This window comes from Camelina sativa, chromosome 9, assembly GCF_000633955.1.
Source record: "Camelina sativa cultivar DH55 chromosome 9, Cs, whole genome shotgun sequence".
Classification (NCBI taxonomy): domain Eukaryota; kingdom Viridiplantae; phylum Streptophyta; class Magnoliopsida; order Brassicales; family Brassicaceae; genus Camelina; species Camelina sativa.
This window is the reverse complement of record NC_025693.1, coordinates 33049095-33064211: the sequence shown is the minus strand read 5'-3', so window position 1 is coordinate 33064211 and position 15117 is coordinate 33049095. Positions and strand designations below refer to the sequence as shown.

Here is a 15117-nt window from a genome sequence, read left to right as displayed (position 1 = left end):
TTTTAAAAATGTGTGAAATTGTATAAATATTTTCTAAACAGCAAACTCCTTATTTTAGAAAAAAAAAAAAAAACAGAGTCCCCCAAAGCTTAAAAAAAATGGTTGATGGCTTTCATCTTTCACCTAATCTGATTGTCCTCGGGGTCATGCATGAATTTCATTAGGATTTGTATTTGACTATTTGATCTATTTAAATCCAAATTGTTTAGACTAGAATTACATAGAATTAATTAACTATAGTTAATCATAAAATTGATAGTTTATTACTATTACAAGAAAGTAAGTAGAATCTTATAGGTCGTAGGATTTAATAGCTAAAAGACATAACATGATCTGCAGAAACAGCTTGTTTAAAGAATTTAGTGTTTTTTCCTTTTGACTTTACATAGATCCTTCATCTTTGTTTACTGTTTTATGTTTCTTTAGTTCATACAGCTAGTGGATCAAACAAGCAAAATCGAATCTAGTATAGTTTCTTTTAGAGGAAATGGTTTAATATTATCATATGGTTCGAATGTCTCTGCTGTTTTTATCATTATTATCATTTATCAACCTTTAGGTAATGGGGGCTCTTACAAGAATTATCCTTGTGCAAATGGCTTCCATGTGCTGCTTTTATTTGCTTGTTTTGCTATGATTATTATTATTGCTTTCTCTATATCAGTCGTCACGGAGATTCTACATTTCATTTCTTTATGACAAAATCAGTTTTGTCTAAAAATTTTATGACAATAATTTAATTTGTGGAGGGTCCATTTTTTTTGTTGTTCCCCTAATTGGATGATGGGATATGATGATATAATAGTGAAAAACATTCTTTAATTTGTTTAAAATGATAATTTTACCATATACGAAGTGTATTTAGATGGATACCCAATCACGATTAGGTTAACAAACAAACAGAGAAATTTCAAATGCCTTTTTTTGAGTTGTATTTTACATTTGATAGATATTTGATCATTTTATTTAGTCATAAATATTAAATTAAATCTAAACTATATAATTACGATGAACAACTATACAAATGGTTTGACAATGAATAAGTATTCTTAAAATCAGGTACAAATACAATCCACCATGCATGCATGGACAATTTTTACATGACTTTAACTTTTTCTTTTTCTTTTTTGACTAATACATCATTATCAAATATGTTATTTTATTTTTTTTACTGTCATCATGTAATGCAAATGTTATCAAAAAAAAATATCTCTTGTATGCCCCAAATAAACAAAAAGGTATATGTTCATCATTTCACTCGATTGATGTTCTTTTTCATTTATTTGTTTTTGCTTCCTTGTACTCTTATAAGCTTTGAGACTTTTTAGATAACTATTTAGTAAAAAAAAAGGTCGGTGTGTTAGCTTTACCCACTTCTTAATAAACAACTAATTAAGTTGATAAAATTTCAGAAAAGTTGGTGACACGGCCTTTAATTACTACAGTGAATCTATAATAGTAAAAGCCACAGAAACAGCCTGTTAGTTTTCTAATGGGGTCTTTTGCATGAGAAGAATATTGGCATATGTTTTGCCAACAAATTTATATGACTTAGTCATATACTTGAGTTTAAAGTTAAACTATGGACATTAGAAAGTTATATGAAAATGCCTATTTGGGTTAAGTGTCTGGTCAGTGTAAGATAGTAAGACACAATTTTCTTTAACTAGGATTACTTGGGGTAAATTAATAGAATGGTGTAAGAAAATTCACAAAACATAAAATTGATTGACGATCTCTGTTATGTATTCTTTTATTTTTGGGGGAACCAATTTGGAGGAGCTAAAAAATTTGTCTGACGAGATAAATTATGAGATATTTGACCTATTCAAAAATTATATTCACCAAAAACTTGTACTAATTTACTATATTTTCCTTTTTAAAAATAAAATCGACGAAGATGGAGCAAAATAAATAAACCTAAAACGAACGAACACAAGTGAGTGCTCAAATAAAGAAGCGGTTTAAACATAACATCAAGTTTATGTTTCTTCTATTCGGAGAACTGATAATAATTTGATCAAAGATGAAAAAAAAACTACTTTAGGGTTCTAAATAAAGGATGAATTAGTATCTAATAAAGTGAGAAAAATGGTTTCATAAGCTATAAAAATTTAATGAAAATACTACTAAGATTTGGTTTCTCGATAACTCATGTTGTGTGCTAATTATGTTATTTTTGTGCTTTTCAATAAAGAACAAACCAAAAAAAGCCAAGGCGAGTGGAGGTCAAATCAAATGATTCATAATTAAAATAGGGGAAAAATGCCAAAAAAAACCCAATGTTATTTTAATTTGGACGTTTAATACTTAATGGTTTTTGGTTGGAATAAAAATACATGATATATTAATTTAGTGTCAACTAAAACCTTATCTTTTAAAGATTGGTTGAATCGAACATACGACTAAACAGACGTTAACTTCAGTAACGGAATCGCTAAACCGGTTTAAGTATCAAGCCCACGTTTCACAACAGATATATCTAATAGGGTTTCATGACTAAACGAGTATGTCAAAGTAGTCTAGTGGTAAAGGCTTAGTTCTTAGAGCCTCCGAACCTGAGTTCGAATCGTCTTCTCGAAAGCTTTTCGATTTTTTTTTTTTTTTGGAAGAGATTTTGTTTCCCCTCATGTCGGATCTAGAGTTGCTCTGAAAACGACGACGAGATTCATAGGTTGATACGGCAGCTGCCAAATCGATGGATCCGGAACATCCTTCCTAGATTGATGATAACGATGGATGCTGCTATGGTCTGAAGCTTCATACAGAGGCTTTTCTGGCGAATTCAAATAATTCAGCAGCAGATCTGGATAGGGATCGTTAATTGGTGGCTGTGACTTCGACGGATCGTTAATTGATGGCTGCAACTTCGACGGTGCAGCAGACTTTGGTAACCGGTGGTTGTGAATTCAATGATATCGGCACCGGTGGTTGTGAATTCAACGATATCGGCTTTGGAAAAAAAAAAAAAAAAAAACTAAAAAAAGAAGTTTTGGTGGCGGGGGTCAAACCCGGCATTCACATGATGTTAAATGTGCCCTAAACCACTAGACTACTTTAACATATTCGAAATTTTAAGTTAACATATCATATATATAAATTTTCGAAAATGTGTGACTATATATCAGTTCGGTTTAGCGATTCCGTTACTGAAGTTAACGTCTGTTTAGTCTGTATATTCGATTCAACCAATCTTTAAAAGATAAGGTTTTATTTGACACTAAATTAATATATCATGTATTTTTATTCCAACCGAAAACCATTGGGTATTAAACGTCTAAATTAAAATAACATCAGGTTTTTTTGGCATTTTTCCCATTAAAATAGTAAAGTGTTGCTTTAGCTCCATCACTGCTTATTTGCCTCTCTTTATTTTCTTTTTTCCCCATTTGACTTTTATTCACTCCAAAATATTTCCTGTTTTATACTTAGAAAAAACTTCTTCTCTTCTCTAATTGCTTAGATTGGATTTTATAATTATATACACAGAGAATGTAACTTTAGTTAGTATCATTGAGTACATATATGTATATTATTTGGTCAAACTATTACACATATTTTAAACCAAGAAGAAAAAATTGGTGTAAGATAACACTGTTTAATAGTCCAGTTTACTCCATTAGCACTTCTTTAATTTTGTTCAAAAAGGAGCAATTGTTTTAAGTTACTAATTTCACCATTCGATTCGATCTAGTAGCCAGTAGCCTACAATCTTTCTGAATATTCAAAATTGACTTTAGAGTTTAGACAACAATTGTAGTGGTACGTAAATTTGAAGTAAGAAGCAAAGTCTCTGAACGCAAACGTTACGTGTTGCCTATAAACCGGATCGTGTTCCTCTTACTCTCTGGGATGGTATGTAATAAAGTTCACAATTTCTTGTATTACAATTAACCCATCCATTTACAAACTTTATTCATTTCGGATTACTAAAACTCATCAATTGTTCTGATACAATTCCTATTAATTTTTTGTTTTGTTTTTTTTCTGAAAACATGTATATGGACTTGTAGCACCACGTGATTAAGATATGACCACATGTAGCATCGACATAATCAAAATTAAAATACCAATTGGGACATTGGGTCAAGTGATTTAACCCCGTGATTAAAAGTTACGTAAGTCGATTCCACTTGTTGTTGTTGGTCTGTATATCCGACACTCGAATGTCATCAAATATATTTATTATAAAAGTGTAAAACTATACATAGTACCATATAGATATTTTTATAGATAACTGTGGCTATTATTTATTTATCTCACACTAGAAGAAAGTAGTATAATACTTTTTTTACGTTAAGGGATCGTAGTCAAATATATTTAAATTCACAAACACGTGAGAGCCAAAATATGTGTGAATGCAGAATTTTTCTTTTACACCTTATTGATATTTTCGTTTATGAAAAGTTTTTATTTTTCTTATCTAGCAAGTATCTCCAAAAGTTTCTCAATGCCCACATTAACTTAAACGTTATATATATATATATAATATTTTTAAGGTAGAAGGGGGTTTAATTGACCCACCATTAATTTGATTTTTTTCTTAAGGGTTTATGGACTTGCTATTATTGAACCCACCATATTTTTGTTTTTGACACCCCATTAATTATAGCCCAATATTTGTGTTCATTTGTAAAAAACTAATAGTCCATTACTAACAACTAAGCCTCATAACATATGTAATAACCTAAAGCCCAAATGCCCAATTAACCTAAATATTTTTTTAAGGAGAATTCAAAACGTTCATCTTTGACAGACAAAAAAAAAAAATCGTCTTCCTTGTTTTAGTTTTGTCTTCTGAGAGATCCAAGTTTATCAATGAAACTTTAAGTTTATGATTTGACACAGATTAAAGAACTTTCTGGGTCTGCCGGTTACCAAGTATCTCCAAAAGTTTCTCAATGCCCACATTAACTTAAATTCGTTATATATTTTTTTTTATTCACCAAAAAGCTTCTATACCACTAACTCAAGACTATAAATGAAACTTTAGGAAGAGAACTAGAGATTTAAAAAAAACTAGGTAGTAACCCGTACTGTTGCACGGATGAAATTTTTGTTTGAGATATTACATTTGTAAATATATTTATTTAGTATAACATTTATAATACAAACTTCTATTGGTTTGAATTCATTTAGTTTATGAAAATTTAAAATAGTAATCATTTCATCATAAATTTTAGATTGACATGATGACAAATTTGGATCGAATGTGAACCGAATTAGTGATCGATTAGATTTCTTTCAAAATTTTGAACTATCAAATCAAATAAAAACCGCAAAAAAAATTAAATTTCATAAACCGGATGATTTAAATAAAATTGTTAACCGGGTCAAACCCGTCTGCTAAACCATCCCACAACAGATTTAAATATTTTGAGCTGCAAAATGTCTTTGTATTCGTCCCGCTTGAATTCATGAGATCCGTGAATAACCCACATGCATTTCAATAAATCATTTTTTCTAAATATAGAATATATTTAAAGTTTAAACTTAATTAATATTAATAAAGTTAGGTGATAAAGTTTTTAAGAATCACACATTTGATTTCTTATTATTATTTTTTTTGTTAAAACAACAATGGCATATAATTGTAAATAATAAATCAAAATGAGGGTAAACAACTAAATATGTCTCGAGTTCTCTGACGGCGACACATCAGCTTTTTCAAAAGAGTGCTTCTTTATTAATATATAGGAGATAAGAAAAAAGAAAGTCTTTTTTCAAATTTTATTTTCGATAATTTGTAATTAAATATTTACCGTTTATACAAAAAAAACAAAAATATAATTTTCATTTTATTTATTAATATTCGATTCTTTGTCTTAAGAATCATTAAGTCGCAATGTCATTCACTTCCAATGTCTTATGGTTTTTCCATGCTGAATACCAACTTTGAGAACTTTTTGGTTTTTTAATGCTTTTGTCTTATAATACGCTGCAAGGTTCCTTCCAATGTCTTTGCCTGAGACTAAACCGCAAGGTTCCTTCCCATGTCTTATGTTCAGAGAATTTTTATGTATTCAGTGCGATCAGCGATTAAACCTTAGTTTTAGTTATCCTAAATCTTAGACTTTTTTTTGGGTTATCCTATGACTAAAGAAACTATAAATCGGTATACCGTATACATGATGGGTCATCTCATACATATAATTTAGGTACATACAAAATACTTGCTATACGGAAGAAAAAAATGATGACATATCGTAGAACCCAACAACCATATCTTAAGCTCGCTGCCCCATGCATTTTATATATACTATGAAATTATAGTTGTGCGCTTCCGTTTTACATTGAAGGTTAAGAGTTAAGACTTTGGCCTAGTCAAATTTGTTCGCCTCGTAAACTTTCTTTTTCTGCCTGACCGGTGGGAAACAAGTCTCACGTCTGTCTGTTTCGACCGCACGTGATCGATCGTTGCTTTCACGTGTCCCTGGCAGAGTGGCAGTTGAAACTTGAAACTATTAAAACCAATCTTCGTTAATTTAAGGAAAATTTGTATGCGAACGAACAACATATAGAAGTGAAAAAAATCTTAGGTAATTATAGTAAATGATCTTACTATATTAAGTTATTAACTACTAGCAAAAGATGACGTCGTATGCACTATATGGGTAGTTTAAAGTTTAAACAATTACTGTTATACCACATTATTTTAAAAGCTCAACTGCACTTTCCTTGCTACTTGATTTTGTTTTCAAACAATAGTAAAATTACGTGAAATACATAAAGATTCAATTTAATTATGAATAATTAGGCAAAATATGTTGTAACTATTTTTTGTTTGACTTAAAATGACATTATGACAGGATAACAAAAAACAAAAATCTCACCTATATTATCGAGTTGACGTTGACGACAACCTGCCTTCAATTGCAAAGTGTAAGCTCACAAATGAATGAGCTGTCTCTTTGACTTCTAATCTCCCCATGAACAATAGAGATAGAACAAACAGACACCAATCTATTTTTGTTATCTTATTCGTTAACTTAGATCAGATCAATATATTTTATAGGTTTTCTAATAACAAAATTTTCGAGACAATAAGGGATTATTATAGATCAATAAGCAACGTATCATTTTTTTTTTTTATCAAAAAAAAAAAAAATTTCGAGACAATATCGTTACAGAAATCTCCTACTTTGGATTAATAGGATATAATCAATTAACAAAAGGAATGTGCTTCCACATACATCGAACCTGGAAACAAAACTTTTAGATAGTTAAAAATAAACCAATTTCGAGAAATAACTACTTTACAAGGAAATGAGAGATAGTCACATGGTTTATTTTCGGCAGTCACATGCTTTTCTCTCGACAAAAGTAGACATTACGTCTCGATGTGAGTATATATATATATAATGGAATTTAAACTGACCAAACGGAATAATTTCCTTACTCGTGAAAAAAATATAAATTAAGAATTGAGTTACAATACATTCTCCCTCAGAATTCGTACGTAATNAAATATTCAAAATTTTTTTTTTTTTTTTAAAAAAAAAAAAAAAAAAAAAAAAAATTTGTACTTTTTTAAAGGAATTTTTCTTTAAGAATACTTCGAAGGACGTAACGGTTTAAATGTAAATCTACATCATAAACCAATACTTTAAAAAAACATCAAGGGACATAGCATATTTAATTAGCATGAAAAACTACAATAGTCAAAATCATAAAATAACAAAAGGACACTATACATCATACATATCATATATACTCATATTATTAACAAACGCAAAAAAAAAAAAAAGATGTACATAGCTATATTAGCAATCATACAACCTAGCGGAAAATCTTCTAATACAAACCCATTAAACATACAACCAAATTGAATATAAACTTATATATCTTTTGGTTACTTTGAAAATGGAAATTAAAACACACTCAAACGCCTAAATATTTCATGTGCAAAGTTATACCATTCATAAATATATACGGAAAACGTGTTAGGGTATCGAGAAAATGAGAGAGTCATTTAATCAAATCTCACGTGAAGAGAATGCAAACTTTATTAAATGAGAATATACAAGTACACTTGCGGACCACATAGAGACTTTTACATATTACTTGGTCAATGACATTATTATTTGAATAAAAGAATACTAAATAAATATATAAATTTTAGCAAATATAATTAGTGGTGGTGATAGTATACAATTATGGGAATTTGGTAGTAGATACGAATCCGATGGACAGGTGAGGGAAAAATCTCGATACGTATCTCAATTAATGACACCGTCTTGTTTAATCTAATGTAAAGTATGTCCTAAATCTATAATTTGGGTTCGATAATTATACAGAATCTTATGAACTCTTTTAGGTATCTCCTTACTCAAATACGTAATTGAATGATCATATGTTCAGGAAGCTCACGAGAAGCCCCCTTTTGGCATTGGAACATGTGCCTCGTTTCTGTGCGGTACACGGCTCATGTACGTACGGTTTAACGTATTCTCCCTTTTAGTTTTATACTGTATATTATAATCGACATAAATCTTTTTTGAGATGTTGTTATAGGAGCTTGTATGAGAGAATTATGATTTTTAAATGATCATATGTTCTCAAAGTTATCAACCTATAGCTATAGTATTAAACAACATCTTCAGTTTTATCTTCGTCATGACATTATATGTATACTGTAGTTTACGAGAGATCATGTCATTATGTTCAATCTTTTGGACTTGTATAAGTAAAATCTAAGAACAATGACGTAGAATTCATGACTTAATTTACTCAATAGTTTTGTATAATTTGGTTAAGTCCAACAACTTATCTCATTTTTCTTTTCTAAAACAGAGTAGCTCTTAGAATTTGATTTTTCCCAAACTATATTCTTTTCCAAATGTAAAAGGTAAAACTTCTAATTTTTTGACAACAATGAATAACTCTAAATTTGGAGTTAAAAATGAAGATGAATTGAATAAATTCTTATTTTAAAATAATATTTAAAAATGAAAATCGAAATGAGATGTAAATGATCTAAATAATGTTTTATGTCTTCAAGACTAAAACTCGGATCAAAACTTTTGATTCACAAATCAATCATAAAATTATTTATATTTACTAATTATGCAATTAAAAAAGTTCATTAAAATCATAAATAAAATATTTATCAAAATTTATTGATTTAGTTAATATTTAATAATCAATGTATTTTTTTAATAAGTGTAAAACGTAAAGAACTTTTAAAATTTTTAGTTAACGTTGGAATCAAAATGATTAACATTTTTTGGGTTAAACTATTATAAACTTTTTTCGTAGTGTACCATAAAATATTTAGTTAAAAAGCAGAGGAATGGGTTAGGTTATCGGTAGTTGGAGAATTTGGCTGTTTTATACAACAGCCTGTCTTTTCCCTTTTAAAATTATGTTATTATTATTATAAACAAATTTTACAAAGAAAAAAATTGAGAAAAAGAGTAGTAACGATTTTCTTCAAAATGTATATAAATTAAGAAAAAAAAGAATAGTAACGATCGGCTCCTCTGATCGACATATCTTGTCGTTTTCTGCTCCGTATGTAGTTTTTTTTCTTTTTCGAATATCCGAAATATAACTGATTATATATAGCAAAATAAAGTGCTAATAATAATGACATACAGGCTGGCTTCAGAAAAGTCTCTGAAGAATCCAACCTAAATAAAAACTTATTAATATTATTATACTGAACCTAAAACCACTTTAACGTCATCCTTATCTTCTTTTTTTTTTCTTTTCACTTACAAAATTGAAAATAAAAAACGAAACAAAAGAACACTCAATAAGTATGGGATACTTTACTTATACGTTTCTAATACGTAAATTACAATGTGACGTTTGTGTCACTGCTTTTAAAATTGATAACGAAATGTTTCTTCTTCACACACAATAATAACTAAAACAAAAAAAAAAAGCGAAACGATTTTTGAATAAATGAATAATTTTTTTTAAAAACGCTCTCAAGTCTCTCAAAGTACCACAACTGTACTCTTCAATCTTACACACAGACACAGTTAACTATTCAACTGACACGTGTCTGATTACAGCTGTATCCCAAATCCCCAACCGTTTTTTTGGAAAGATTCTCTTCTTTGATTTCAACGTCACTCTCTCTCTCTCAGACGCATTTCCCCACAGTCGCACCCACCAATCGCTAACGTGAATTATTGTATTCAAATACATACGTTACATCTTCATTTACATAATTACGTACATACTTAACTAATCCAATTTAGATATACATTACGCAAAAAACTAAAATTAATTTTAATCAACGAGAGCAAATCCTGTTTACGACTTTAAAAAAAAAAATATATTGGCTTCGATTTAAATTTCAGTTTTCGGATTTTATTTCAATTATAAAATAAATTAGTTTTGTGTCAGTTTTACTTATTTCAAATTTGATTCGGTTGCAGATTTTAAAACATAAATAATCAAAGTCACAGTTACAAATAGAAAATTAAATTAGTTAATTAAGTTCTTGTTAACTAACGAGAAAAAAAAAACTAACCGGTAGAACCGGTTACCTTTTCTAACCATCACATCTCGTATAAATTACTCTCTCCTCTTCTTCTTCACACTTATCCTCTCTCAAACAAACAAGAGAAACGCGTTTTAAACGATTCGATTATTTTAATATTTTTCAAAGATCCGACGATGTCTGGTTCGACCCGGAAAGAAATGGATCGGATCAAAGGACCATGGAGTCCTGAAGAAGACGATCTGTTACAAACGCTTGTTGAAAAGCACGGACCAAGGAACTGGTCTCTCATTAGCAAATCTATCCCTGGACGTCCCGGTAAATCTTGCCGTCTCCGTTGGTGTAATCAGCTTTCTCCGGAGGTTGAGCACCGCGGATTCACGGCGGAGGAAGACGACACCATCATACGCGCTCACGCTCGGTTCGGTAACAAGTGGGCTACGATCGCTAGGCTTCTCAATGGTCGCACCGATAACGCCATTAAGAATCATTGGAACTCTACGCTGAAGCGTAAATGTAGCGGCGGAGAGGAAGGGCAGAGCGGAGGGTACGATGGTAGTTTAACAGATGAACAGCCGTTAAAACGGACGGCGAGTGGTGGTGGCGGTGGAGTTGGACTTGTGTTGACGGCGTTAAGTCCGACGGGATCTGACGTCAGCGAGCAGTCTAGTGGATCTGTTTTGCCGTCTTCTCACGTTTTCAAACCGACGGCGAGAGCTGGTGGAGTTGTGATTTCGCTGTCGTCGTCGGAGGAGGCGGAGTTGAAAGATCCGGTGACTTATTTGAGTTTGTCTTTGCCTTGGGTCAAAGAGTCAACTCCGGTGAGAAGAGATACGGCAGAGTTGTTTCCGGTGAAGAGAGAAGAAGAAGAAGAAGAGAAGGAACGAGGGATTAATGGATTCGGTGGAGACTTTATGACAGTGTTGCAGGAGATGATTAAGACGGAGGTTAGGAGTTATATGACGGATTTGCACCTAGGGAACGGCGGTGGAAATGGCGGCGGCGGCGGCGGAGGAGCGAGTTCGTGTATGGTGCAAGGAAGTAATGGTCGTAATGTAGGGTTTAGAGAGTTTATTGGAATAGGAAAGATCGAGTAGTAGTGAGAAGAGAGAAGAGCCAAATTTGTTCAATTCATTCGAAAATAAAACTTAATAAAATGGATTGATTTTGCATCATTACATAACATAATCATATGTTCCGGAGATGTGTGTTAGTGAGATTCTTTGTGTTGTTGTAATGATCAAATAGGCCAAAGTGTATATATAATCATATAAACAGTTTACTATACATATGGCACTATAGTGGTACCAGTAGTATAAAACTCTACTAGGTTACGAGTTTTGATATATCTTTCTATAGTGCAGGCTCGGCAGTGCTTAAACTATTGTGGTGGGAGATGGACCTTTTTGAGTTGATGTTGCTGATTACATTAGCTATGTCCTGTTTCCAAGACCAGGATGATGGATTGTTTAAACCGCGTATCGAGTTAAGGCAAACTAGTAGCGTTCCACCTTCATGTAACAGTACAGTCAACCACAAAGGAAGAAATCCGAGAACTGAAGGGAGAGTGGCTAAGAGTATTGAAGTTAAGGCAATAGCCACGTTTTGCTTGACTAGTGATGTTGTTTGGCGGGATTTGGCGATACAGAAAGGTATACCAGTGAGGTTGTCTTGAAGTAGTAAGACATCAGCTACTGCTATAGCCGAGGCACTTGCGCGTTGAGCGAGAACGATCCCTACAGTTGCAGCTGCTAAAGCAGGACCATCGTTAATGCCTTCTCCTACCATTATCAGACCTAACGAAAAAACATCACCTGAGCTCAGTTTATGGTTCTTCTAGAAATTTCTACTTATAAGCAAATAATTTCACCTGAATCTGTTGAGATGTTTGTGACATGATTCAGTTTGTCTTCTGGTTTAAGGTTGCAATAGACTTCATCAATACCTACAGAATCTGCAACTCTCCGAGCACTTGACTCATGGTCTCCAGTTAACATCATTATTCTCAGTCTACCCCAGCTTTTAAGTTCTGTTATAACTTCTGATACCTCTCGACGAGGCTGGTCCTTGAGGTGAATCAATGTTACCTTTTGATCAAGTGATAGAACAGCATGAACGAAGTCATTCCCGTACAAAGAGGAATTGACAGCATTCTTGATCTTTCTAGACTCATCTTGCGATTCGAAGAGTGAAGTGATGAATTCCACTGAACCAAGTGAAGCTTTACGCAGTTTACTGTCTTCTGTTACTGACTATAACAAAACAAGAAAAGTTGTAGTGATGAGAGACAACACTGGATATAGATGTTACATAATCTAGTAGATAATTCTCTTGCACCTCAATACAGTTAACTGTAGCAGTAAGGCCTCTACCGGGAAAATACTCAAAGCTTTCAACAGAAACACTAGGGAGGTCCTTCCCAACACTGTGGTCTACCATGGCTCTGCAAAAATATGGGATATGTCATAAACAACAAAGAGAGAGCTTGAATAAAGCCGTGTATGCTACAACTAAAAATTTAACAAGCAATACCTTCCGATAGGATGGGTGGTACCTTTCTCCATAGCAGCTGCTACAGCTAATGCTTCTTTTTCACAATTTGGCATACAACAAGGATTCACAGTTGCATTATATCCTGCTTCATGCCCATAAATAGGTTCAATTGCTTTGCATGTAAGGCCTCCTGTTGTTAAGGTTCCGGTTTTGTCAAAACCAATAGTATGACAAGATGCTAAAGCATCAAGAACCTGCCCACCTTTCAGCAATATTCCCTATAAAAAGTACACAGCTAATGGGTGTTAAAACATCTACAGAACAAAAAAAGATGTGACTATATAGAGAGTACTTGTAAGATAGATACCTTTCTTGCACAAGAACTAATAGCAGTAGCATAAGCCAGTGGAGCAACTGCCAATGCACACGGTGATGCCGCCACCATAAATCCCAATGCTCTGTAAACGGAACCTCTACTTACTATATCATCAGGAAAAAAACAACCAAACAAAAGTAAATAGTCAAAAACTATGTCAAGAAAAGTTAAAAATGATCACTTAATCAAAACATTTTCAAAAGGATCATTCTATTTCTACCTGTGGTGCCAAGAAATGGCCATTTGAATAAGATTGGACCAAGGAAGGCAATAGCAACTGATAAAACAACCACCACCTTGCTGTAAACCTCACCAAACTCATCAAGCCATCTCTGCAGTTTTGGTTTATTAGAGTGTGCTTCTTCAGTCAACTGTAGAATCTTATTAAGTGTTGACTCATTCCATGTCTTTGTAGCCTGATTGAACAAAATTAACTTTGAGACTTCTATAAATAAACGCAAGCTAAAGTACTACGCTACGAGTTTAGTCACAACTTATATATTATATGACCTTCACAATAATTCTGCCATTCAAAGTTCTTGCACCACCAGGGACTTTATCTCCAGCTTTTGCTTCCAATGGCTTCACTTCCCCAGTCAAATGCTCAATTGTTATAGTTGCATTACCTAGATAGACTTGGCAATCCACAGGCACAACCTAAAAATTCAAAGCAAGCCAAATGTATTAACTATTAAGAATCTCAAGAAAGTGAAAGCAAAGAGATAAGAGTTTCGTTTCACACAGACCTCACCAGTTCCTACCAAAATATAGGATCCAACTTGTACATTTTGCACATTCACGCTTTTATACGAAAAATCGAAGAAGTTTGGTACATTGTCATCGTTTACATTAATCACCAATGCAGAATCTGGATTACTCTCCTTCAACTCCTTAACATCTATCACGGACCGACTCGTGAAGAACTCTTCAGCTACATAAACAATCTCACAAGTCACAACCTTCATCAAAAACATAATCAAGAAACCTTAAGAGTTACAAGTTGGTGTAAACGTACCGATGTGAGCAAGATTGAACATGACAAGAAGCAATCCTCCTTCTAAAGCATTTCCCATAAAGACAGATGCAAAAGCAGCTAATGCCATTAAAACATGAATGTTCACTCTTCCACCAGCTATATCCATAAGTGCGTCAAGAGATGCTGAAATCTAAAAGTAACGATTCTGTTTAAGCGTTCTGTTTTGGCTAAGGAAAATAAAAACAGAGTTTAGAGAAATCTTACTCCAACAAGAGGGAAAGCAACAATGATGAAGGAGTTTTGAATTGGTGTAATGTAAGGTTTAGGGATGAAGTGAGGTGAAGCGGCGGCGGCGAGGAAGAGTACGGCGGAGGAGATGCAAAGATGGAGATGCTCTCTGAGGAAATTGGCTAAGCGAATCCATCCAATAGATTTAGCGAACTTGGTCAATAGCTTCTGAGGTTGATTAGGTACCGTGAGTTCTACGGAACAGCAATGTCGATGCTGATGATGGTGATGATGATCCTGCTCTTCGTGGTGATGGTGATGGTGATTGTGATTGTGATTATGGTGTTTGCACGTATTCGTAGCTCTGGTGAGAAGACGAAGTGATCTTCGAGTATTGGAGATAGTGGTGTGGATTAGGAGATCTCTAGGGATGAATAGAGTGGTGGAGTTGAGTCGAGTGAGACGGAGAGTGGAGTTTCTATGAGAAGGGAATTTAGTGAGAGATGAAGAATGTAGAAGAGCAGAGGATTCCATAGTCGAGGATTCGAGCTTTTTAGAAATGTCTTAGTATGAATTAAATCGCCATTG

The 15117-nt window shown here is 32.9% G+C and overlaps 2 protein-coding genes across 2 annotated transcripts; one reads left to right on the top strand and one right to left on the bottom strand.

Annotated features, from left to right (window-relative positions):
• LOC104713771 (transcription factor MYB44-like) lies at positions 10549–11631 on the top strand. The gene has a single exon (XM_010430972.2). It carries the CDS (start codon positions 10633–10635, stop codon positions 11551–11553), a length of 921 nt encoding a protein of 306 aa, XP_010429274.1. The 5' UTR covers positions 10549–10632; the 3' UTR covers positions 11554–11631.
• Positions 11591–15088, bottom strand: LOC104713772 (probable cadmium/zinc-transporting ATPase HMA1, chloroplastic). Its single transcript, XM_010430973.1, has 10 exons — positions 14566–15088; positions 14341–14491; positions 14072–14256; positions 13836–13982; positions 13546–13741; positions 13317–13429; positions 12989–13227; positions 12794–12899; positions 12327–12708; positions 11591–12252 (listed from the first exon to the last, which is right to left on the bottom strand). Exons 1-10 carry the CDS (start codon positions 15061–15063, stop codon positions 11810–11812), a joined length of 2460 nt encoding a protein of 819 aa, XP_010429275.1. The 5' UTR covers positions 15064–15088; the 3' UTR covers positions 11591–11809.

Coding starts and splice junctions, on each gene's coding strand:
- LOC104713771 (XM_010430972.2), top strand. CDS start 10,633: ATGTCTGGTTCGACCCGGAAAGAAATGGATCGGATCAAAGGACCATGG.
- LOC104713772 (XM_010430973.1), bottom strand. CDS start 15,063: ATGGAATCCTCTGCTCTTCTACATTCTTCATCTCTCACTAAATTCCCT. Junction 14,492..14,565: donor TTGCTTTCCCTCTTGTTGGA/GTAAGATTTCTC, acceptor CGTTACTTTTAG/ATTTCAGCATCTCTTGACGC. Junction 12,709..12,793: donor CTACAGTTAACTGTATTGAG/GTGCAAGAGAAT, acceptor GTTTTGTTATAG/TCAGTAACAGAAGACAGTAA.